The following is a 25,612-nucleotide window of genomic DNA, read 5'->3' as shown; positions in this document are numbered from 1 at the left end:
CCTGGGATCAATGATTATGACTCCCTGAAACCTTAGAGGACAGGTTTTTTTTTTTGCAAAAAGTATTTAAAAGAATTTTTTTAATGTTGATTTTTGAGAGAAAGAAACAGAGTATGAGTGGGGGAAGGGCAGAGAGAGAGGGAAACACAGAATCTGAAGCAGGCTCCAGGCTCCGAGCTGTCAGCACACAGCCTGACACGGGGCTCGAACCCACAAACCAGGAGATCATGACCTAAGCTGAAGTTGGATGCTAAACCGATGGAGCCAGCCAGGAGCCCCTCAAAAAATATTTTTAAATTAAGGTCTGTACATTTTTTTTACGGCATAATGCTACTACACACTTAGTAGACTACAGTCTAGTGTGAATATAACATTTTATGGACTGGGAAACCAAAAAACTCATTTGACATGCTTTATTGTGATATTTGCTTTATTGTGGTGGTCTGGAGCCAAACCTGCAATGTCTCCAAGGTATGCCTGTACACTAGGCGTGCACACACACACACACACACACGACACAGCCCAGAAATGCATTTAGCACTCTTGGTTACATCTATTAAACAACAACTCATAACTTAAAGTCTTACATTTTGAATACCAATTCGGTCAAATGGAAAATTTCAAAGCAGCGTTAGCTGTGTTAATCTGACAAATAACCAACTCAGATCTTCATTATGATGCACTCACCTGGGGCTCCCCTCCCACACTTCAGTTAAATACATATATCCACGCCAGCGAAAAGGGACCTGGCAGCTTGTATTCAGGAGCTGAGAGAGGCCCCACAAGGCTGGAGTCCTGCTCTCATTCTACAAGGCAGGCTGCAGCCTTCCTTGCTGAGCAACTTTGACTCATCTGAATGTAAGGCTCCTGTCCTGCTCATATTGCATTGTTCATAGGAAGACCACGTCAGGGAAAATACAGAAGATTCCACAAAGCGGAAACTACCACCTTATTTAGGTACTTCTAACAGAGATTCATCAGAAGTGCAAGAACTAATAGTCAAATTCAAAACTATTCTGATTTGCTTCAAAAAAAGTTTTACCATATTTGGGAAGTTTTAAAAGCTCTAAACTTCAAATGCCTTGTGATAAAATAAGAATAGGACTAACATGTATCTCAAGTAATTCTTAAGATAACTTAGGCCAAAATGGGGGCTAAAACATCAAGAAAGCTGGCCCAGACTACAAGCAGTGGAACCATAATTACCTGTTTCTCCCCACAGCGTGTCGGTGCCATTGACGTCTACCTCATGTTCCTTCTCCAGTCCCAGCAAGCACTGGACCACCTGTCAGAAGTGGCGAGGTGATTTAATGAGTTCTCACAGCCATATGTGCTTATTATATCCCATGTATCAAAGGAGAAAGCATGTTGTTTTTTAACCATAATTATCTCATGCTACACAAGGAGACAAAATATAATGAAAACTGTTTTCAAGCATAATTCATATGCTATTCACATTTTCACTTTGAGAAGAATAAAAAAACCTCAGTGAATTTCAGCAACATTGTTCAGGATTACTAGGTACTCAGAATTCTAATGAATTCCAACATGACCCAAATATGCCAGCCTAATCAACAAAGGACACGGGAGATCATACAAAGTGCAGTTTCTGCATAAATCGCAGGAAGATGGTGAATCCGTTTTTTCACAAAGATACAAAACAAAGCAATATATACCTTTTCAATAAAATAAAATAAATAGTATTGTCCAGAAGATTTTTCTACTGACAGCATCATTCCTCTTTTCCCTAGTTCTTTTCCCTTCTTCCCCATCAAAAAGAGCTTGAGATCACAAGTATGGAGGCAGGAGTGCTGGCTCATGGGGAAAGAACACTATGTGAGCCCCGAGCCAGCATCCACCCTGTGCAACAGCAGCAACAGGAGAGCATAATGAAGCCATTTCCCAGTCTCCCAATCCATACCCTATGGGTAAACTGCATAATAGCCCCAAGTATGATCACACCGTCATCCCCAAAACCTGTGGATGTTACCTTATAGGACAAGAGGGAATCTGCAGGTGTGATTATGAATCTTGAAATGAGATGATTATCCTGAATTACCCATGTGTTCATCTCATACACCTGACATAATCACAACTGTCTTCAAATGAGGGACAAGAGGAATCAAGGTCAGAGGAAGAGATGGAATGACAGAAGCATAGGTTAAAGTGACGCACTTTGAGGGGTGTCTAGGTGGCTCAGTCGGTTAAGTGTCTGACTTCAGCTCAGGTCATGATCTCACAGTTTGTGGGTTCGAGCCCCACACCGGACTCTGTACTGACAGCTGAGCCTGGAGACTGCTTCGGATTCTGTGTCTCCCTCTCTCTCTGCCCCTCCTCCACTCACACTCTGTGTGTCTCTCTCGAAAATAAATAAATGTGAAAAAAAAATTTGAAGGTGATGCACTCTGAACATAGAGGAAGGGCCATGAGCTAAGGAATACAAGGCTTCTAGAAGCTCTAAAAAAACAAGGAAACATTCTCCTATAGAGCTTCCAGAAGGAACACTGGCTTTTGGACATGTTAATTTTAGCCTTCTGGCCTCCAGAACTGTAAGAAAATAGATGAATGTTGTTTGAGCCACTGTAGTTTGTGGTCACTTGTTATAACAGCATTAGCAAATGCATACACCCTTCAAGGCTTCTGGTGAATGAGCCCTGCCCTTTTCTAGGAGACAGTTACTGGCCCTGCTGAGGCTGCTTTGGCACAGCATTCCTCCCAGCCAGCTTTGAAACAGGTTGAGTTTAACAGGAGTTGAGAAAAAGGTCACATGTGAATGTGGCATTCACTGTCCTCCCTGTGATGATTTTTCACACTTTGCGTTCCCATGCAGATTTAGGGAGCACTTTAAAAAAGGAAAAACATCTCCATTTGCTTATTTGTGTATTTAACATGCTCTCTGTATATGAGTATTTAAAAAACACATTTATAGTTCTTTTTTAAAGAAACAATAAACCTATTACACAGTAACATTTAACATACTGTTATGAAATATGTATTTTTTAAGTGAAATTACTATTTTTTCCAAAACTAAAACATATAGGGAGGTTGGCTGGCATTGTTTCCTATTTTTATAAATCTCTTTTATGCCTCTCTTAAGAGAAGACAGCTGCATTCTCTTATGTTTCTGTAATTAACTTGTTGCAGTATATTGTATTGGCTTAAATATTGTATATGTGTACTTTTAATGTTTTAAATGCCAAATTTAAGCCAGCTTTCAGTATGTATGTGTACATGCACGTGTGTGTGTGTGTGTGTGTGTACGTCCGTGTCTGCCCTTGTGTTTTAAATGCCAAAAAGTCAGCCAGCTGGCTCTGTACCCAAATTCACTATAAATCATTGTGGGTTCCAATCTTACCAAATACTGGCAACTCTAATTGCTTGAAGATAATACAGAGTAAGAAACAGGTGGAAGAGAACGGGTAAAAATGTTATTAAATCCTCAGACACATGGGTCAGGAGATTACAATTAAATCCTCAAACTAAGGGGACGCCTGGGTGGCTCAGTCGGTTAAGCTTCTGTCTCTTGATGTCAGCTCCGATCAGAAGATCCGGGTTCATGAGACAGAACCTGGTGTGGGGCTCTGTGCTATCAGCACTGCTTGGGATTCTTTCTCTCCCTCTCTCTGTGCCCCTCCCTCGTTCGCTCTCTCTCAAAATAAATAAACTTTAAAAAAAGAAACTTAAAAAAAAAATCCTCAAACTGAGAAATACTGACATCTACCAAAAATATGTGCTCTATTTAGCTACTGCAAGAAGCTTTCCTTCAGCACAGGAACTGTGAATGACAAGCATTCTTACATGCTACCAGAACTTTGAAGTCCTATTTTTAAAAATCCTTCAAATACTCAAGAACAATTTTAGCATTAGTATTCCACATGATTATTTTTAAAAGATCACAAGGACAAAAGAATGAATCAAAGAGAAAAAAGTGCAAGACAGCTGAGCTGGAGGGTAAACGTGGAACAGAGGAGAAACTGGGATACTGCCAAGAGAGAGCCCGCCCTCCCCCCACCCCCAACTGCAGGAGTCCACATGCGCACCAAGACCCTGGACACCGAATTCTCTCACGCAAAGGGTGGGATGTCAACAGAAGACCTAGACACGTGGTCAAACCAACTTCCATTTCTTGAAATCCTCCTTTTCTTTCATTCCTAAAGTGCATCATGGGCTAGCAACTAAGATAACTAAAAAAAGCACCTGAGGGGCACCTGGGTGGCTCAGCAGGTTAAACGTGGGACTTCGACTCAGGTCATGATTTCGTGGTTCATGAGTTCGAGACCCGTGTTGGGGTCTGTGCTGACAGCTCAGAGCTTGGAGCCTGCTTCAGATTCTGTGGCTCCGTCTCTCTCTGCCCCTCCCCTGCTCGTGCGTGCGCGAGCGTGTGTGTGCGTGCGCGCTCTCTCTCTCTCTCAAAAATAAATAAACATAAAAAAAAATTTTTTTAAAGACAAAGCACCCAACCCATATTGGGCTATGGCTTCCAATTTCCCAAGAGTGTCCTCTCAGCGCCAACTCACCGAGCTGTGGCCCATGCTGGCGGCTGCTGTCAGCGCCTGCTGCAGGGCTTGGCTCTTCCTCAGTGCACCTGGCTGGGGAGGGCCTGCCGACCACTCACAGGTCAGCAGGTACCGGAGAATGTCACCATGGCCCCTCAGTGCGCTGTGCACCAATGCGCACTGGCCTTTCTTATCCAAGTGGTCCACCTGGAGGGCAAGAGAAGGTCATGGTTTAGTATCACATCCCAAATGAAGTGCGCAAACCCAGTATCACTGCAGATGCTTGGTGGGGGTGGGGGTGGGGTGTTCACATTCCAATGCAACTTTCTCTAGTGCACCAAATATCCATCTGAATTACTTCCTTGTAGTGAATCGGCCCTAAGGCCAAGGGAACCCTTTGTAGATCCAGCAAACACAAGGCACCCTCAATTCCTGTCTCTTTAGCAAAGGACTTAAAGCTCCAAGTTCTCTGGGAAACGTGTGGGGACACAGACCAAAGCCTCAGCCAAAGCTCTGTGCTTCCCAACGCTGCTGGTGAGTAGAACACTCTAAATCTGCTGTGACAAGCTAGGATTTGGGGAGAATAAAGCAGTTCTTTAGTCATTGAAATAGGGGAGCCAGCAAAAGGCAGGGATCTGGAAAATCTAGCTATAACCAAGAAAGGGCAGGAAGGGACTCTGAAGGCCTTCTAACTGGGGAAGGAGGCCATGCACAGTCAGGTGACCTAGGACATGTCAGCATGTAAAGTGGGGCCTCAAAGCCAGGAAGGCCAGCTGTACACAAAGTTAGTGTCTAAGGGCTGCTTACCTCTAAAGGTCCAAGCAGCAACAATGGGTCATTCCCTGTCTAACCCCAGGAATACTGGACTGGAAGAGGAGCTCAGGGCCCACCCTCACCTCACTTGCAAATTCTGGTGATACTCTACACCCTCACCCAGAAGCTTTGCAGGAGACACCTGCATGACACCCAGCCTCCTCCTACAGAGCTTTTAGCGGTGATGGGAGGGGGCCTGCTAGCCTCCACAGAAAGCTAAGCCACCATTTAGATGTAGAAATGAAGGCATGGAGATGTGCACTAATGCACCCGCCGGGAAGGCTTAATTGCAACATTCCCCTTCTTCCATGAGCTGAAGTCCCTTTACCCCAAATATTGTATTTTTGAGGGAAAAATTAAAAGGCTCTCATAGTTTCTATAAACCTAATTAATGTCTTTCTGTTGAAACTTAAATATCCTAATTAACTATAAAGACAAATACCAGCGATTTATTTCTATTTTTATTCAAAAGCACATCCCCTCTCTCCCAAAGAAATGCTTATAGCAAACCTAAAGAGAGTTTACTGTGAGCTTGGCACTGTTCTCATTTAATCTCTCAACATTAATGGTCCTAGAGTAACTTGTTTAATAATATAGTTACATTTATTTAATGCTCAGACAACAGACCTGTGGTAGATACTGTTGTCATAATTATTTTACAGATGAGAAGCCTGAGGCACACAGACTGGACAGTGTGCCCAGCATCCTAGCTGGCAGGTGGAGAAATGAGGATTGTGGGCTGTCCAGCTCCTGCAGCCATATGCTCAAGTACATGGCTTCTAAGACCCATGGAACTCATTTTATTGTTAAAAAAAAAAAAAAAAGACATGAAATGAAATAGGATAGGCAGAAAAGAGGCAAAAAACCCTCCTCAAATCTTTTAAACCAATCTAGTGCTCTGTTAAAATCTGTGATTGATGGAGTTCTAGGTCACCATTTCCAGGCTTTTGAAAGGATGACCTCTACTCACGCTGCTGTTGGCCTAGGGTCTCCTTGGTGTCCTGCCTCCCCATGGGTAGTATTAAGGAGAGTTAAAAGCTTATGAGCAAAACACGTGACGCCTCCTCTCCAAGGCCGCACACCTGACCACCAACATCAGGCACCATCACGCCCTGACCGAAGCAGGCAGCTCACTCTTTCTGTTTAGGTGGCGATTTCTATTAGTTGCAATTCGACAAAGCAGAGACAAAAGGGAGGCTGGCCCAGCTGATGACAATTCTAACAAGGCTATGAAGACATCCTCCCCCTCTCCCCACTGGGGAATGCTACCAGCTTACCCTCGCCCCCTTTTTGGCCAGCAGACAGACCAGCTTCATATGGCCAGCAGCTGCAGCATAGCAGAGGGCGGTCATGCCATTCTCTGACATTCCCTCCAGGCAGGCGCCAAATTCCAGGAGCAGAGTGACCACTTCCTCATGGCCAAGGTGAGACTGGACGCACAGGATTGGGGCATTATTTAACACTTCTGTTCTGTAGTTCACGTTGGCCCCTCCCAAAATCAGGAGACGGCTGACCTGTTGAATAATATCCCCCAACAAGATGAATTCTCACATAAACGTCAGTCACAACAGCATTTGTGGAGATGGGCGGTATCCTCATTCTAATCCAGGAGTTCCAAAACTAGAGTGTGCAACAGTACTATCTGCGAATGCACTGAAAATGCACATTCTTCATAGTGGAAAACTAAAAGGGCAGCTGCTTGGAAAACAGTGTGGAGGTTCTTCAAGATCTAGCAATCCCATTTCTGGGAATATATCCAAAGGAAATGAAATCAGGATCTTGAAGAGACACCTGCACCCCCATGTTCACTGCAGCACTATTCACAATACCCAAAAGATGGAAACAAACTAAAATGTCTCTCGACCCATGAATAGAGAAGCAGAAGCGGTATGCACATATACAATGGAGTATCATCCAGCCTTTAAAAGGGAGGAAATCCTGTCACATGCTGCAACATGGATGAGCCTTGAGGACATTAAGCTAAATTTAAAAAGCCAGTCACAAAAAGACAAATGTATGATACCCCTTACATGAGGTACATAGAGAAGTGAAATTCAGAGAGACAAGTGGAATCATGGTACCAGAGGATAAGGGGAGGTGAAAAGTTTTCTTTAATGAGGGTACTGTTTTAGTTTTATGAGAGGAAAAAGTTCTGGAGAGCTATTGCACAATAATGTGAATATATTTAACGCTACTGAATTCCGCACTTAAAAATAGTTAAGATGATAGGTGGCTGGTTGGCTTAGTCAGTTAAGCATCCGACTTTGGCTCAGGTCATGATCTCATGGTCCGTGAGTTCGAGCCCCCGCGCATTGGGCTCTGTGCTGACAGCTTAGAGCCTGGAGCCTGCTTCAGATTCTGTGTCTCTGTCTCTCTGCCCCTCCCCTACTCGCACTCTTATCTCTCTCAAAAATAAATAAATAAATAAATGTGTAAGAAATTTTTTTAAATAGTTAAGATGGTCAATTTTATGTTTTTTTTTTTAAACCAAAATTAAAAATTTTAAACACCCTGAAAAAATATCTTAAAATGCACATTCTCCGGCTCCACTTTCAGATTTCTGATTCAGCGGGTCTGGAGTGAGGCCTGAGACTGCTTTTTAATAGTTCCCTGATGATACGGATACTGTTGGTCAGTGGACCACACTTTGAAAAATCACTGTTTAAATAAAAATAGAAAATCCATTTTTTATGGCAATGAAATAATCACGGGATTAAATAATTAACAGTGAGCTAACAAAGACAAAAGTAAATGCAAATACTCTTTTTTTTATAGGACACGTTCCTACAAGAAAAAGTAGAACACGTTAAAATGTTCCTGTGCCTCTGGGATTGTCAGCAGCACAAGACTCCCAGAAAATAATCTGTTTTTTCTACTGATTACCACATCCACCACCCACTAAACTTGCTGTGTGATTTTCAGAAAATTACTCAGTCTCTCTGTGCTTCAGGTACCTCCTAAGAAAACCCAGCAGAATGCCATCCCATGCTACCCAATAGGTACTCTTGGTTAACAACGTTGGAAGGTGCACTTTTAGTACTTCCTTGCTGACCACCTTACAAGACTTTACCTGGAAGGTATGTGCTTAGAGGCAGAACTTTCCTAAAGATGTCTGTCGTTAGTTAATACTTCGTCTGCTTCTTGGAAAAAAACATTTCCTTTGTCGGTGTAATGCTGCTGGTATTTTTACCACTTAACCCCCAATCAGTTTGTGGCTCTTCCCCCAGCCCACAGTTCTTAACCCTGCTGCACACCGAAACCACCTGGGAGCTTGAAAGTTTCCAGTGCTGGAGCCCCACCCTTGGAGATTCTGACTTGGCCATGGTACCAAGAGCTCCCAAGTGACTGCCGTTGGCAGCCAGGGCTGTAAACACATCAGGTGATAAATGCAGCTACAAAGCATGGGCTTGCTCGGAGCCAGGCACCCTCCAGCTGTGTGATTTGGGGCACGCTCCAACTGCCCTCGGCCTCAGTTCCCTCATCTGAAAAATGGAGATAACAGTTTCACTTCACTGAGCTGTTGTGAAGATTAAAAATGAACATGCCACACACACATACATACAGCACTTAGCACAGCCCTCAGCATCTCATAAGTGCTAAATAAATATTGCCATGGTCACAGTCATCTTTTGTAAAATCTTCAGAAGGGACAAGACCCCAGGCCCCTGACAAGCACAGTAGGGAACTCTGCCCTGGTGTCTGGCAACCCAGGTCTCCCTACCACCTTCCCCTCCCCTGCTATCACTAGCACAGAGCAGCAGGGAGATCTCCCACTTATTTGAGGGGAGACATAGGCAGCTCCTGTTAACAGCCACCAAACGGCACATCCAGAAGTTCTCAGGTAGCTACAGCAAAGTCTCAGCTCCCTGAAAGTAGGTAAAACCTAGTAAGAACAACTCCCTTGACCATTGTGAAAAAGAAAACCACAAGCCCAAAATGGTGTTACTTGGGCCAGGCCCGGTCACCAAACTGGGGCTTTTAATACCTAACCTGACTGCAGTTGCAACCTCTTCCAAAAATAAGTCTTTGTCAGTAGGGAATGTTCTGGTCAGCACCAAAGAGGTAATTTGTCACAGGGCCCTTCTCTACCCACCAAAAGAGAATGTGCATAGTAAGACCCTCTGCCCTTTCCCCTCAGGGAGGGTGATCTTGTCTGGAATAATCCTTTCCTTACTTCTGCTTATAACTTTCTTGCCCCACCCTCCTTCCTATAAAGAGCTTCCATTTTTGGGGTGCCTTGGTGGCTCAGTCAGTTAAGCATCCCACTCTTGATTTCGGCTCAGGTCATGATCTCACGGTTCCAGAGTTCGAGCCAGCCCTGTGTGGGGCTCTGCGCTGGCAATGTGGAGCATGTCTGGGATTCTCTCTCTCTCTCTGCCCCTCCCCATCCCCTCAAAATAATAAGCTTAAAAAACAAAAACAAAAAAAACCCTTCCATTTTGTACAACTCCTGAGGGTGCCCCTCTACTTGCTAGGGGGGATGGTGCCCAATTCATGAATCCCTTAATAAAGCCAATTAGATCTTCAAACTTACTCTGCTGTATTTTGTTTTTTAATACCATGCAGAAGATGCCAAGTGTTTTTCCAAAAGTGTTAACATCTCAATGAGGTTTCTGATCACTCTAGGAGACAGGCTCTTTTGTGACCTCCATTTGGCAGGTGAGAAAACAGAAGCTCAGAGGGGTAAAGCACAGATTAGCTCTGGGCACAAAGCTAATTACTGTCACAGCCCAGAGGCTGCAGCAGCTCTAGCTAACACTGCTCTGCCTTCAAGGAAGGGGTTAATGGTTCATCCCGTACATTTATTCCTAACCACATGGAAATTTCCTGATTATCACCACCACATAAGCTCTCCCTGGATAACATTTGGAAATGGCAATGTTATCTATAAACTTCTGGGTTTAATGAATGCAAGAAAATTTAAAAAAGGGGGTCCAGGGAGCCAGGCGAAGCAATGTAATCACGAAAACAGAAGCGACACTGGAGTCTCAGTTTTCCAAGCATACTGGAGGTTCATAGCAACACAACCGTTTCAAATGTGTATCGCCTATCATGTAGAATATGACCGGATCCTTTCCACCAAGGGAAGTCAGGCCAAAGTCCATGCCTAGTTCCTGTCTTCTCCCCTCCCTGCCTTTGGCTGACAGAAAAATTCTCCCGAGTCCACAGCCTTGGGAAGGACGCCCACGGCCGGCATGCACTCCGGTGGTACAGTGTAAACAACCCGCTGGGTGGGAGCCTAGAGGCACTGGCAGCACAGACCCTAGTGGGCCGGCATGACCCTGGCCTGGTGAGGGGAGACGACAGTGTTAGAAATCACTGGCGCGCCACTAAAATTAAAATTCATCTACCAAAGTCATCATTCTGGAGCAAGTCACTTTAATTTACCAAAGTGGCAAACTGCAATTGCTCAAAATGACATTCATTCCTGTATGACAACATTTAATACTCTCTAAAAAAAGTTCCCTAATTGCATGCATAATTTTAAATTACTGTAATTTGTTCAAGATTCTGTGAAAACCTTTTTTTTTTCTTGAAAGATAAAAGAAACAGAAGGATAATGGAACGCCTTAAAATTCTATAACCAAGTTATAGAATTTTGAGCACAGTGTAGAAGCAGATGACACTGGGGTTCTATAAAACAAAGTAAAGACAAATAACTCTTAGAATTGAAAGTATGTTAAAAGTAAAGTCTATGATCTCAGGAGGGTCAAGCTCGTTACATTCTTATGCTGTACCTTTTAATTTACTGTCTTAAAAACATTTGTATTTAAAAACCCTGTATTTGACAGGGTATAACGCTTTCCATTTACTTTCCTCCACTTTAAAAGAGGAACTTCTGGGCCCATAATGCACTAGTGAAAACAGATATTGCCACATTTTTATTTCTTTCTTCCTCATCATTATAGCATTTTATTAATTGTGGAGAATTCAAAAGATATACTTTTAGCTGAGAGGAAAGATGAAACCATGCTATTGTAGTAACCTCAACTCTCATTTCTATAAAATCTAAGTAAAACAAAAACTCTTAATATGACTTCCACTATGATCATCCCTGTGATCAGTAGGAGAAGTTCTCCTTAACTACTAAAACCAGCTTCTCTGTAAAACATGCATGTGGGTTCAGCCTGGACACAGCACTCACACCGAAAAGTCTGGAAACTGGAGGAGTGGGACAAAGCACAGGGTTCTTATGAGTGGCTCTCCACTGCTGCTTTGCTGCGAGGTGCCCCGCCAAAAGGGGAGTCAGGCTGAAATCCATTTAGCCTAGGACCCTAACAGTGGGCTGAGTCTGCCCACAGAAGGCTGTGCTTTTATCCTTGCAAAAACCCCGTCTGCATCCATGGGGGAGCAGTGGCCTTTCTCCAACCAGCACCGAGGTCCTGCATGGAGCACCAGGGCTCTAGGGGACCTGCTCCAGAGTCGGGGGACTCCCATATCCTTTATGACATAGGGGCTCCTCTGTGTGCTCATTCTACCCTCTCTACCAGGAAGCCAGAGGAGAGAGAAAGGAAGCAGAACTATGTCTACCAAGGAAGCGCTCTGCAAGGTCCACACTCCCAGGCACACAGCTGAGTGGCAGGTGCTGAGGATGGGGTGTGCACACAGTGGGGGAGAAGAGGTGCAGGAGTCCCCCAAGGGCACTCTTTCCAGGTGGGTCTGATGAACTGAAGTGAGGAATAGGGAAGAGAGAGGCCCAGAAATCTCCAGGGCTTCGAAAGTCCTTCCCTGTATGACCACTTGCTTATACTCACCCTTGATGCTGCTGAGCAGGCAACAGGTATGATTGTGTTCATGGAGGTGTTGGAAGGGGAGGACCTGGCTCCTTGGGAAACTGCCTCAGAGGTTCTGTATGCAGCAGGGCACGTCAGGGCCTGGGGCTGAAAGGCCTGGAGTCCAGCTGACATATCGAGTGGAAGACACTTGTGATCTTTTTACTACATTGCATTGGATAGGATGGTTGTATGCTGCTGGAACATAAACCAGTAATTCCCACAATCTTTGTGGGAGTTAACCCTCCTGTGTTGCCTTAAAAGACACTTGGCCTTCATGTGTTTTAGATTCTCAGACTTGCTTAAAGGAGGAAGGAAAACTGACTCTAAAAAGCACAGCAGTGCACTGTGACATGACAGCCACTGATCAGGAGGGAAGAAGCTCCCGGCCCAGTAGCAGGTCGACCCCCCTACACTTTCCACAGTCATAAATGCACACGCACACACAACCTTTATGTAACACATTTTCTCTGTGCAACCATCGCTTTGTTGTCACTCATCAATGCTTAATTTCCTATGAACCATAAAGAGATAGTCCAGATTAGAGACCCAGGACAGTTTAAAAATCAATTTTCCCTAGAAATCTCCCTTTGACCTTTGGTTTCCTTTGTGAATTGGTTCCTTATCACATCCTCTCTTAGTCCCCACGTGCTCACATGGCAGCCCACGTTTCCCTGCCCAGGAAAAAGCTAAACTTCTACAAGAAAACCAGTAATAGGGCATTCAAGCCTGTACGATTTATATCAGGGGGAAAAGCATCATTAGAGGCTCCACTAGCTCCTGTGGCTGCCACATGGTACAGGGGACAGCAGGGCTGCTGGAGGAAAGGTGGTGGGGGCTGGGGCCCCAGCTTTCCGGACACAGGGTCGCTCACCTTCACATTGGGGGTGTAGAGATTCCTGAGAGAGGCGAGGGCGGCAGAGAGGCCCTCGGTGCTGTACCCGATCCACAGGGCTTGGAGGTGGCTTGAGGAGATTCCTGTCTTCTTACTGAGGCCCTGGAAGTAATCAGAGACAAGTGGGCCTCATCCTCTCCTTTCCCAGCTGTGTCAGGCTGAAAGGGGTAGGCCCGGGAAGGTGCAGACCTGCACTAACTCAGGGAAATGCCGAGGCACAGAGAACGCTGGACATGTAAGCCGTCCTTCCAACCCTAAAATCAAGAATCAAGGAACTAGCCCACCCTTGCTACATACACGATGCCTGAGGAAAGACATGGCAATGAAGACCAAGTTTCTTCTTATAGAAGTTCTCCAGTCAAAGGAAGAATAAAATTTGGAATATCACCATCCTGTAACCCTTAATGCAGAGTCCAGGCAAACATCAGTAGTGACTGATAATACCCCACTAAGAGAAGCTAACATGAATTCCTTACCTCCTGATGGAAGAAAAACCCTACAGACATATAAAGAGTTTAAACTCTAAGTATAACTCTAAAGTAATTGTGACACCCTGCAAAAACAAAACAAAACAAAACAAAAACAAGCAACAACCAAACCCGAACCTGATTAAGCCTCTACATACAACTAGCAAATGACATGGGGCGCCTGGGTGGCTCAGTTGGTTAAGCATCAACTCTTGATTTCAGCTCAGGTCATGATCTCGAGATTCACAGAGCCTGCTTGGGATTCTCTCTCTCCCTCTCTCTCTGCCCCTCCCCAACCTGCACTCACTCTCACTCTCAAAAGAAATAAACTTCAAAACAAACAACTAGCAAATGACAGGAAATCCAGAGGAAAGAGAACCATGTTAAACTAGACCATGAAAAATAAGACCGCGATCAGAAAATCCAGGCTGTATGAAACTACACAGGTCACGTAGCTCACGTTCTTCAGCAACTAAATAACCGAGAAACAAAAGGGAACGAAAGAAATGGAAACTTTAGGTGAAGAGGAACTTTTTAAAACAGATGTTAAGGGGGAAAAAAATGGGGCTCATGGAAGGCTCTGAGAGGGTTGATAAAGCTGTTGAAAATCTCCAAAACCAAACACTCAAAATGACAACAAAACTCTTCTTCAAGGTGGCGCGTCTCACCTTGAAAATGTGTGCCTTCAGGATGTGATGGCCAAGCTCCATGGTTTGCTGGCGATTCAGCTTGCCCTCTTGTCGAGAGAACATGAATGCCAGGAGAGCGTGCCCATTCCTGGAACAAGAAACACAAAGCTTAGGAACAAAAGACTCCATTCCACGAACTGTAAGCTCTCAGGTGTGAACATCTCCACACGACTCTGGACTATTCTCCTGGTGCTTCAGCATCGCCAAACAAAATGGGTCAAAAGTTGCCTCTTTACAAAAGACGGCCAATGCTATTTATTCTTACAAGTCATTTTAGAATTTCTCTGGATTCCCCTATCTCTGTGGAGTGACCCAGAAAGAAGCTCTAGGACAAGGCAGGTCTTTACCCTTGGAACCATCCACTCTCTGTCCCTCATCCATCATTCTTCACCTTGTTTATTTATTTAGGTCTGTCACAAAAATGTCAATTCCATGGGATTAAGGGTCTTGCCTATGGCACATCAATAGGCATAATACCTAGCAAATGCCTATAGCAACCACTCAAATATGTATTTCTTGTATGGATGAATGAACAGAGGGACAGGTGGAGCAGAACCATCACTGGACCTGGCATTCAAGTCTCCCCCCTCAGTGTAATCACCACTGGGAGTAGACCTGGCCAAAGGATAAGACCTGACAAAGAGAACAAAACAAAAACCAAGCCATGCAAAGCAACAGCACATACTCAGAAATACCTAGAATTCTAGGCTCGGATGGAACACAGTTCCTTACTGGGTGGAGAAAACTAAGATGTACAAGCAGACTTGCTGTGTCTGGGCACATGGTGGACATTCAACTGACACCACCAATTAACCCCTCACTAACCCCTTCATGAAGAAGCCATCCTACCCATCACCCTCTCCACATCTGCAAGACTCATTCCGTCTCCTGTGGGATCCATGCCTCTGTCTGAGCCAATTTGCTTGGGAAAGATGTTAGGGGCTGCTTATTCCAACAGCAATGACTTCTGTACAATGTGAATTATTTTTATTTCTATCAATCTGACAACTCTGAGGTGCTGGATTTTTTGTTTTGTTTTGTTTTGGAGGGAAAGCAGGTAATGGTGGAGAAAAGGAAGCATTATGGGAAAAAATGCATTCTCCCCAATATTTTCTGGGAGTTACTAATCTAGATGAGTAAAATCATGCATCATTTAAATAGTGTTTAGCTATCCAACTGCCTGCCTGTTTTTCAAATAGGTCATAAACTATGTTAGAGATGAAAAAAATCAAGGCAAGTAGAGACCAAGAGATTGCTTTTTATACTTCAGGGGAAGGCATGACTTAAAAACATGCTGACACTGAGTGCCTTGTCCAACATCTCGTAAGGGATTAGAGCTCTTCCACCAGCACACAGTCTGTACTTCTTTGCACACATTCCACCTCCCACACCTCAAGCTTGGGTTTTCCCTCTCAGATGAGATTCTCCCATGTTCCCACCCTTCCTGCTCCCTCCCACCTACCAGTGGTCCAGGCTCTATATCCTCCCTAGTTCCCTAGTCCCTAGCCATGGGCAGGTCCCAGGGTTCAACCTGGCTCGCATCTCCCAGCCATGGCCTAAGCCATCCTTAGTCTCCCAGTCTGCTGAACTCAATGGCCACACCAACTGTGTCCACCACAAAGACATACTAGGCTAAGTACCATGGCTACACCCCTAATGGGGAAATGATCATGCATCCTTCAGTGGCTTCTAGTGATCTCAACTAAGCACGTGGCCTCCTGCCTAAGGAGACCATTCACGTAATCACTAGATAGCTGTGTTCCATTCCTCTATATCCCATTTACTTTTCTTCCCTTCCTCCTAGATCCTGCAGTGCTTTCTAAGGCTACCTGCACTTATAATTCTGTTCATTATATACCAGATGCAGAAACTTAGCTAATTGTTTCACTAAACCGTACAATCCCGCAAACCACTAAACAGTTTGTTTACATGAGGAAACAGTCGCCTGGACAGGTCAAATGATTTGCCCAAAAGATCAAATAGCTGGTGAACAACTGAGAAGAGATTTGAACTGCAGTCTACCTAATGCAAGCACCTATGCTCTTTATCAGTGCACCATGATTTCTCATTCATTCACTCATTAACATCCACCTTGTAACTAGCACCATGCTTGATATGGAGGATTCCACAGGGAACAATGTGAGGTGCTTCCCTGGAGGAGCTCTCAGCTACCAGAGGACTATAAACAACATTCAGCAGAATGGTGCCATGAATCACCTCAATGGGAATACAGAGGAGACAAGTTGCCTGTGCTCCCCGCCCCTCTCCCCTTGCATTTCCATTAGGTTTCCCCACATTATCCCACACCTTTCCAACAACACCTCCAACTCCTGTGTTAAAACAACAACAACAACAAAAAAACCCTTTCCCCACAAACAAACCCAAACCTCTCCACCCTTACACTTCTTATCCCAGAATTTTGGCGCTCTCCTCTTCCATCACTCACAGCTGGATGGAAGGAATCTCTAAGAATGTGGGACCTTCCTCCTCCACTGGGAAGCCAAACTCCCTCTTAGTTATCATCTTCCTTCACCTCTCAGCAGCTCTTGCACCCCAACCTCCTTCCTGGAATTCTGCTCCATACCCCAGAAGTCAGAGCTCCCTTTCTGCTAACTACACTCCCTCATCAGACCCCTCCACCACTTCTCCATGAATGATACCACATCTTCACCTCCAACTTCCCCACCATCAGACTTCCCCCCCACTTGAACAGGCAGTTCTGCCAACCCCACCAGCTCAAGCTGCTATAAGCAAAAGGCATCTCATGTCCTGCAACACGTGCTCCACACCTCCTGCTTTTCTTACCCTTCCTAAGAACAGTGCCACTCCTAGCTTCTGTGGCTTAACACCCTGATGTCCTCTACAGCTCCCCCTTCTCCTTGACTTTGCTTATAAGGCCAAGCTGTGCCCACCCATCTCATGTTAGCAGAGCCAGTCTCTACCCCTCTGCATCCCGAAGCCAGGTCCACCAAGTCCCTGCTCCTGTCACACAGGATCTCATGGTCCAACCCTCCACACTCCTGCCAATGTAGGTAGTCTGCACTTTCGACCTGCTCAATTGAGGGCTCTCCAGAGATGACTGATTAAAGTCTATTCTCCCTAGCACATCCTTCTGTTAAGTCTTCTATCCCATGACAAAAGCTCCAGCCAAACTAGGTTTGTTGTTGCCAAAACACAACCTGCCATTTGACATGATGACTTGGACAGCTCCTTCTGTCTGCAATAGCCTCTTTTCCACCTACTAAAATCCTATCTGTTCATTCCTCAAGTCCATGACATGACAACAGACAGGAGGTTGCTCAAGATTTTAAAACTCCTGATGCAACCCTAATGAACTGATGGATCTGGGAAATAATCATCAGGCCTCCGAGAGACATTAAGACATTGTGTGCCTCCTGATGGAAGCAGACCTACTATCTATTAAGTATCCTTGCAAAAAATATTTTAAGATAAAATCTGACCAATTTCAGGAAATAGAGGTGATAAACACAGTAAATACCATGAGAATGCAATCAGCAAAATTCAGATTATGGGAAACCATATAGGACAAATTACTCAGTTGTTCTTTTTAAACAAATAAAATGCAAGGACAAAGCAGAAACAGAAGGAGAAGCAAATCTATAGATTAAAAGAGGCACTGTAAAACGCATTTTCATGATCTTATCTGGATCCTGATTCAAACATACTAGAAAAATATGAAGGAAGTAAAGAAATTTGGTCACAGCTAAATGTGTGATAATACTGATAAATTAGTCTTAACATTTTAGGTGTGGCAATGGTGTTGTGGTTAAGTGTGAAAATGTCTTTTTGAGGTACATAATCAGTTACTTGGTAAAATGTCGTGGTATCTACAACTTGTTATCGGCAAAAGATGACAGATGTAGTAAATATTGCAAAATGTGAATTATGTTTCAGTCTAGGTGATGTGCAAGAAGACTTTAAGCAACTTACTCATCTTTTTAATTCTGCTCCTGTAATTCTAACATAAGGAATAATGAAAACAAAGAAAAAAATTCTATTCCTTTCCTGAAAAGCACCAAGACATGCACAATAGGTTGCTTTATTTATAAATAACCCAGAAACAACTGCAAGGCCCCACAGTAAGGGTAAATAAAGTACATCATTATTCGCCTACTAGGAGGTTTGCACACCCATGAAAAATGATACTTTGCTAAGATTTCCAAACTGCTTGCTAGGCTATCCATGATGTGTAAGCCAAAAAAAAAAAAAAAAAAAAAAAAGCAGGATAGGAATTTTAATATAGAAAAGATGATTTGGAGAATGTTTAAAATGCATGGAAAGAGACAGAAATAAAAAGTGAGATGTCATTGACTCTGGGTATTGGGTTCTTTTTGCTGCTTCTCCCTAATTAGGGGAAAATTACAACTAATTAGGGTGGGAAGAGAAATGCTACCCATCTTTCAAGGCCCAGCCCAAATGTCCTCATGTATGTGAAACACTTTCCAAAAACGGTCTTGCCTAGCTGGAAGCCTCCCTTTCCTAAAGTCCACGTGCAGTGCTTTCTTCCCACATGGTCACTTCCTCCCTCACTTGCCCCCTTGTGTGGGAAGCCCTTGAGAGCTGGGCCCTTATCCCAGGACTCTCTGAATCTGCCACAGTACCCTGCATGTGGTGGGCCCGCAGAGACTTCTGCTGAAATGCATCCAGTAGTGTCCTTTCACCAGCCTTGTCTGCTGAATGAAATTCCAGAACTAAAGGGGTCTTGGGTAAATGCTGATGTGCACAATGCCAAATAGGAACTCCTTATACTTTGCACCCTGGATGTCTCTCTTGTCCTGGTCCAGTCCTGCTCCTACCCTGGGTAATTCCCCACACATGCTTCTTGGAACACATCAGCACTCAGGAGCCCAACATTTCAGGTACACGTCTGCTAGTCACTGCATAGTGAGCTCTGCTCCAGGCTGCATTACCTCAGTGCTGCCCACCACCCAAAGCAGAGCGAGGCTTTACAGTGACTACAGTTCAACTTCCTCTGCTTCAAACCCTAGTGACAAATCTACATCCCCTGTTGAAGTTTCTCAACTTGTTTTTATGTTTCTACAAACTCAACTGTAGCCTATCTTCCTAGAAAATGATCCAACTTGGCTAAGTATGTCAAATATATGGTACACATATCACCTTATTATTTACAGTCTCGCTAAATAACCTGGGAGTTACAGTTTGTTGCCTCAAACCAGACTCAAAAGAACACATTTTTAGCCTGGTGTTACCTCAGAAAACAACAGTACCCCCAACATGAAACAGCCAGACTCCCATCTGGTCAATGTCAAATCAGTACTCATGGGGAAGAAGGTGGTGCAGCTTACAAATGCTTATTTCACCTCTTCATTCCTGGACCCCAGCATCTGGTCACCTGGCCAGTGCAGCTCATAGGGAACAGTTTAGCAGCTTGCTGGACCTGGTACTGAGTCGGGGGCAATTATGACTCACAGACAGCAGAAACCATTCAAGACAACAGTGATGCAGGCCAAGGCCAGGGCCAGGCAGAAGTAGTAGACAAGAACCCACCCTTATATAAGGAAACAAAAGCATCTGCACCCTCAAATTCCCTGACCTCGCACTCTGACTAGCATGAGGCCACATGAGAGGCAGGCTTACCGCCTTCCCTCCCCTGAGAAGTGCAGAGAGCGGAGTCTTGGCTCCACCCTGCTGAGACTCCTCAGTGGAACCTTCCACTCCCTAGATGCAGCTGCCGCAGGACCATCTCATAAATGGGGCATCTGAGGTCTGAATCTGAATCCTGCTGACCCCAAGCCTGTTACACTGCACTGAAGCACAAATGCAAATAATCACAACCAGCTGTGATCACTGTGCTCCATTTGGGGCCTGCAGGCATATCTGATCCCTGGGACAAGATGCTATATGCCCAAGAGGGGCAGCAGTGATGCTAGGGGTCCAGGACAGTGGACAGACTCAAGGTGAGGAAGCTGAGCTGAGAGTGGCTTCTGGAGAAGCCCACTGTTCTCTGGAGCATGTACCACACTGTGACTCCCATAAAGGAGACCAAGGTCTAGAAGAGAATGGACAGCGAAGAAAGGTCACCAGGCATTGCTCAGCCTCTCTCTCACTGGATGTACTCGCATACAAATTTCTAGCAATTAAAGGATGGAAGTTTTTGTTTAGCAGCAAGGTTTTCCACGGCCCTCCTGAATTGTTCATCATGTGTTGCCTTTCCATTGAGAAGGGTGAACTGGAGAGGAGGGGAAAAAAGGGTGAATTGTGTTTGCAATCCCTTCTCTAATCGCACATTAGACTCCCTGCAAACAGCAGACAGGAAGCGGCCTGCCATACCTGGGCTCGCATAGGAAGGCCGTGTTTTCACCATCTGCTCTCCAAACGAGCCACTCCCGGAAGGACGGGTGGCAGAACATGCGGGTTTTGTCTCGCCTCTTAATGAGGAAGCAGGAGAGAGCATCCATCCTCTGCTGGAAGTCCTCCCATCCCTGCTCCCCTTGTACATGGCCAGCGTTAATGGCCTGAAAGATCTGCTCATCCGTCATGGGGTGGAGGGATGCGAGGGCCACGTTTAGAATCGGAAGTGCTCTCTCGAAGGCGGACTGGGTCATGAACTTCATGTTGCACTGCAGCAGATAGAGCTCAGACAGAGACACGGGGACCACCTTGTAGCTGGCACTTTTGATGACCAAATGTCCCCTCTGGAAGAGGTCCAAGGTGAGTTTGAGGTACAGGTAGGAGCCGAGGCTCCGCAGCACCAGGTGGCTGCTCACTTTCCCAATAAGGGCGGCGTCGGCCTTGCCGTTCAGGGAGATGTTGCTGAGGATGTCCTGGCTGCTGTGGACCCTGTGCTGGACGTAGGCATGCAGGTCACTGTGAATGTCTTTGTTGTCCGGAAAGTCATCTAAGGAAAGCTTGACGAATGGCAGCGTGCTCACAATTTCCTGTGGAAAAAAAACCACCAAAAACCCACAGTGTCAGTCCACAGAGATTTCTTTTTTATGTCAGCTGCATTTCAAACTAGATTCACTAGTTTTCTTTCAAGGAGGATTTTCATGGATTACAGGGACTCATTGTTTTGTATTAAAACATGTAATAGGATAAGTTGAAGATAAAAAGCTTATGTGAAAGAAATCCTGATGCGAGATCGAATCAGTAATGGCTTTCCCGAGGCCCTCATCTGAAGACTCAGAAACGAGCAAGATGTAAGAGCCCCGGGCAGACAATGGCAAGCTGGCCATTCCAGCACAGGGGCAGTGAGACCCTGAGGTGACCCAATACTCATAATCCTTACATTGTGCAGAGGTTACATAACAAGGACAGACACAAACCAGCACTGTGTATCTAAGAACACGGCCAGACACCGAGATAAGAGGCATCCATCCCTCTCTGTGCATCAGATACTGGGACTGTATAACCGAGCCAGGAAATCTGAAACGGCCCCTGCCCCCCGGCAGGCTATACCGCAGCCACAGCATGCCTTAATGAAGGTGCCGTACTTCAGGATAGCCTGCTAGCATTTTTTTAACTGCTGTTCATTCCAAGTAAACTTTTAAGTTCAAGTATAACATACAAACCATAATTGCACAACGTCATTAATTTTTACAAAGTTAAATACATCTGTGTAACCAGCAGCGAGAAACAATGTCACCAGCTCTCGGAAGCCCTGTGCCCCTTTCCATCCCACCCCCATCCGAAAGATAAGCACTCTCCTCACACCTAACAGCAGAGAGGAGTTTTTGGTTTTTCCTTTAAGCTAACCACTATCTGGGGCGCCTGGGTGGCTCAGTCGGTTGAGTGTCCGACTTCGGCTCAGGTCATGATCTCGCGGTCTGTGGGTTCAAGCCCCGCGTCGGGCTCTGGGCTGGCAGCTCAGAGCCTGGGGCCTGCTTCATATTCTGGGTCTCCCTCTCTCTCTCTCTGCCCTCTCCCACTCATGCTGTCTCTCTCTGTCTCTCAAAAATAAACAAACACTAAAAAAAATTAAAAAAAATAAACTAACCACTATCGTTTCTGAAGAATTTGACCCATGTCCTCACTGAATATAATAATTGCAGGGGGCAGGCTGAGTATAATCACTCCCATTTTACATGGATGGTAACCGAACCCTGTGAAAATCTAAACAGCTAGTACAAACAATATAGGACTCCTATTCCTTTGCTCTATCGATTACCAAATTCCGTTTACTGTGTGATAAATGACTGCAAAGGGTATAAATCAAATGGCCATAAAAACAAATGTCAAGTGAGGCTGAGGCCTAATGCCACTTTTAATGAGAAAAGAAAAGAACCCAAATGCTATTTTTAAATAGACATCATCACAAAAGGGCAAAAATCAAAATCTAAGAGTAATGTCTTTACTAAAAAAGGACAGGGGTAGAGGGAAGAAGTCAAAGGTTGGTAAGATATAATTTGGGTTCAAATGAAGGGAAAGATGAGGAAAAGAATTTTAAAAAAAGCACTTCATTTCGCTACAAGTGGAATCTTATGTTGAAGTTTTATGAAAAAATAGACCTTATTTCAGAATTAGCCTTAAAAATCTTTTCTTCCTTGAAAGAAAGGAAGAAAGAAACAACAAGACAGAGAAGGAAGGAAAGAAAATAAAAGAAACAAATTCCCACTGCAATTCCACACAAATAACTACAGGAATAACTTTAAACTCCAGTAGATAAATTGAGTTCCTTCCAGGGCTGGACTCTTGTATTTTGGACGTGCAGGGACAGTGCAGTGCTAAGAGGAGACTTTCCTGACATCTTGATTCATGGAAGGTAAAAAGGTCAGAGTTTCACTCATTTGGGGCTTTGTGGACTAAATATATCAAAGTCCTAATGTAGTTTTCAATTAAGCAGCTAAACGCTTTTTAACAGTTTATGTTGTTAATCACTATAAATTCTGGGTATGAGGTCTTGGAAAGAGACTGGAGAATTCTTTCTCACCTGAAAATTTGCTCTTACAGTCACAATCAGCTTCAACCAGGCAGGAAACTTAGAAATAATTTTGGTAATAAATGAAGAAAGCGTATCTCCATAATCAGGCTTATGAAACTCCGCTTCATTTAAGCCATCTATCAAAATAATATATTCTTCTTCAGGAATTTTCTGCTCTAAAGGATAAAATAATTTTTTAATTAAGAAATTATACATTTCTAGAAAATGGCACCACCCAGTGAATTTTAGTGTTAGGAAAAGCTAAAAAGGTTTACATATTGCAGAAGAAACGGTTTTCAGAGAAGCACATTTTCTATTAAATTTATAATGAAAACCAGAGCAGACAGCCAAGAGAAAAACAAATCTTATAAAACAGTTTTCAGAAACATATTGTATTACACACATTAGCAGGATCTCACCCATGGATATGATACAGTTAGCTCTTCATCCACTCCTTTCACTGGGGTGAGCTATAGCTAAGATAACTGGCATATATGGAGATTAAATCTGGAAAAGATGCTAGGTCCTCCCCATAGAATCCCCCTTGCCCTGCAGTGGATGTCTGGGAATGAAAAGGGACCCTCAAAAGCCAAGCATCTGGCCCAAGGCACACAGCCAGCCAGTGGTGAGAACCTCACTTTTACAGACTCCTAGAACAGGGCTCTTTCTCACAAGCCTGAATCTAGTTTTCCATTTATTAGCACCAACTTTCTGTCCAAGAGACTGAGGACAAATGATGACAGACCTGTTTCCATCCCAAAGTGCTATGGAGGCAGGTAAACTAGCTTAAAAGGTGAGGAATGAGGAGGAGAAAGGATAAGAAATGAACAGCCCATGATAGCATTAATGTCCCCTACCTTGTCGAGTATTTCAAGGGGAAAAAAAAAAAAATCAAATGAACACTTCTAGAAAAGCCTTTAGGATCAACTCAACTGAGCAGAGCCCCTGAAAACAAAATAGCTGGCAAGTTCTCCAATCAACCAACTTGTTCCCCCACTAGGTAGGAATATAAAATATGCAGGCAACAGTTTCTAGGGCATAAGTCATCTGTATAACCTATGGTTACAAATTAGCTACTTTGGAAATATTCAACGGGGAGTGAATTCTTTATTGTAGGCATTTCTTTCAAAACTACACCATTCAAGAAGCAAGCAGGGACCCTAGGGAGATGGTCCTGAGTAAGGGAATGAGCAGTGCACACATTCACCCACATCCTTGCCTGGCGCCCACCCTCGCCCCCATCCAAGTGCTTCTGAGGACTGTCCCGGGGACTCTGGACTAGAGAGAGAGGGTGTGGGTGGCTGCTCGGAAGTACCGTTTCTCAGGCTTGTGAGCGGTTCCAGCACTCCTCTCCTGAAGGCGGCCACTGGGTCCTGCACGCAGGACCGGAGGCTCAGCATGCTCTGTAGCTGGGGCTCCCTGATCAGTAGGTCCCTGTAGGCGGCCAGCTGGTGGGACCGGCACAGCAGAGCTGCAATGCTGTGCACGAACTCGGGCACCAGGCACGTGTACGTGTTGTCAGCTTGGCAGTAGTGGTAGGCCACGACCTATGCGGGAAGCAGAGCCGTCAGCACCCCTCTTCACATGCTCCCTCCGTGATCTCAAACACATGCGATGCCCCCTCTGCCAGGGGAATGAAATACGTTGTTTCTATTCCCCAACACTGAGTCATTATTTAGCTTAATTGTTTCAGTTATTCTTTCATTCATTCACACGGTTTGCCAAGTTCTGGGCAGACTCTTAATTGCAGCCGCAAATCCATCTTGATTAGCACTAAGATCAGCACAAGGTACTCTGTATCAAAAATAATGAATAAGCCTCATTCATAAAACCTAAAGCCAATCCTGGCTTAGAGCATCTCTGAATAATCCCAATGTACTCAACATCCAGAAGTGCCACATTCACTTCATTCCTACTTTCAAAACAGCAGCATTTCCTTGGGAAACTCATGTGCTGCTCCCCAAAAGCAGATAAAGTTGGTGGCTAGGAAAGTGGCTCAATCAGTTGAGCATCCGACTTTGGCTCAGGTCATGATCTCAAGGCTTGTTGAGTTCGAGGCCTGCATCATGCTCTGTGCTGACAGCTCAGAACCTGAAGTCTGCTTCAGATTCTGTGTCTCCCTCTCTGTCTGCCCCTCCCCGTCTTGTACTCCGTGTCTCTCTCAAAAATAAATAAACGCTAAAAAAATTTTTAAGCATTTATTTATTTATTAATTTTTAAAATGTTTTTATTTATTTTTGAGACAGAGAGAGACAAAGCACAAGCAGGGGAGGGGCAGAGAGAGGGGGAGACACAGAATCTGAACCAGGCTCCAGGCTCCGAGCTGTCAGCCTAGAGCCTGATGTGGGGCTCAAACTCACAGACTGTGAGATCATGACCTGAGCTGAAGTCGGATGCTTAACCGACTGAGCCACTCAGGCGCCCCAAACATTTATTTATTTTTGAGAGAGAGAGAGCACAAGCCTGCACACACATGGGTGCATGCATGCAGGGGAGGGGCAGAGAGAGAGAGAGAGAGAGAGAGAGGGAGGGAGAGAATCCCAAGCAGGCTTCAGCACTGTCAGTGCAGAGCCCTTG

The 25,612-nt window shown here is 44.7% G+C and overlaps 1 protein-coding gene across 15 annotated transcripts in view; it reads right to left on the bottom strand.

The window, feature by feature from the left end:
• TANC1 (tetratricopeptide repeat, ankyrin repeat and coiled-coil containing 1) overlaps positions 1-25,612 on the bottom strand; it is a 241,983-nt gene that overhangs the window by 28,417 nt on the left and 187,954 nt on the right. For 12 of the 15 annotated variants that reach the window (XM_043576845.1, XM_043576842.1, XM_043576844.1 and 9 more), the window contains 8 exons: positions 24,351-24,582; positions 23,045-23,211; positions 20,446-21,053; positions 14,113-14,221; positions 12,957-13,079; positions 6,587-6,823; positions 4,518-4,703; positions 1,207-1,285 (listed from right to left, as the gene is read on the bottom strand). In XM_043576845.1, coding sequence (XP_043432780.1) covers positions 1,207-1,285; positions 4,518-4,703; positions 6,587-6,823; positions 12,957-13,079; positions 14,113-14,221; positions 20,446-21,053; positions 23,045-23,211; positions 24,351-24,582 — 1,741 coding nt within the window. The remainder of the gene's footprint in view (positions 1-1,206; positions 1,286-4,517; positions 4,704-6,586; positions 6,824-12,956; positions 13,080-14,112; positions 14,222-20,445; positions 21,054-23,044; positions 23,212-24,350; positions 24,583-25,612) is intronic. The other 3 variants (XM_043576847.1, XM_043576846.1, XM_043576849.1) reach the window with 1 other exon arrangement.

This window comes from Prionailurus bengalensis, chromosome C1 (genome assembly GCF_016509475.1).
Source record: "Prionailurus bengalensis isolate Pbe53 chromosome C1, Fcat_Pben_1.1_paternal_pri, whole genome shotgun sequence".
NCBI classification, from domain to species: domain Eukaryota; kingdom Metazoa; phylum Chordata; class Mammalia; order Carnivora; family Felidae; genus Prionailurus; species Prionailurus bengalensis.
Note: the sequence above shows the minus strand (reverse complement) of the source record. Positions and strands in the feature narration are given on the sequence as shown.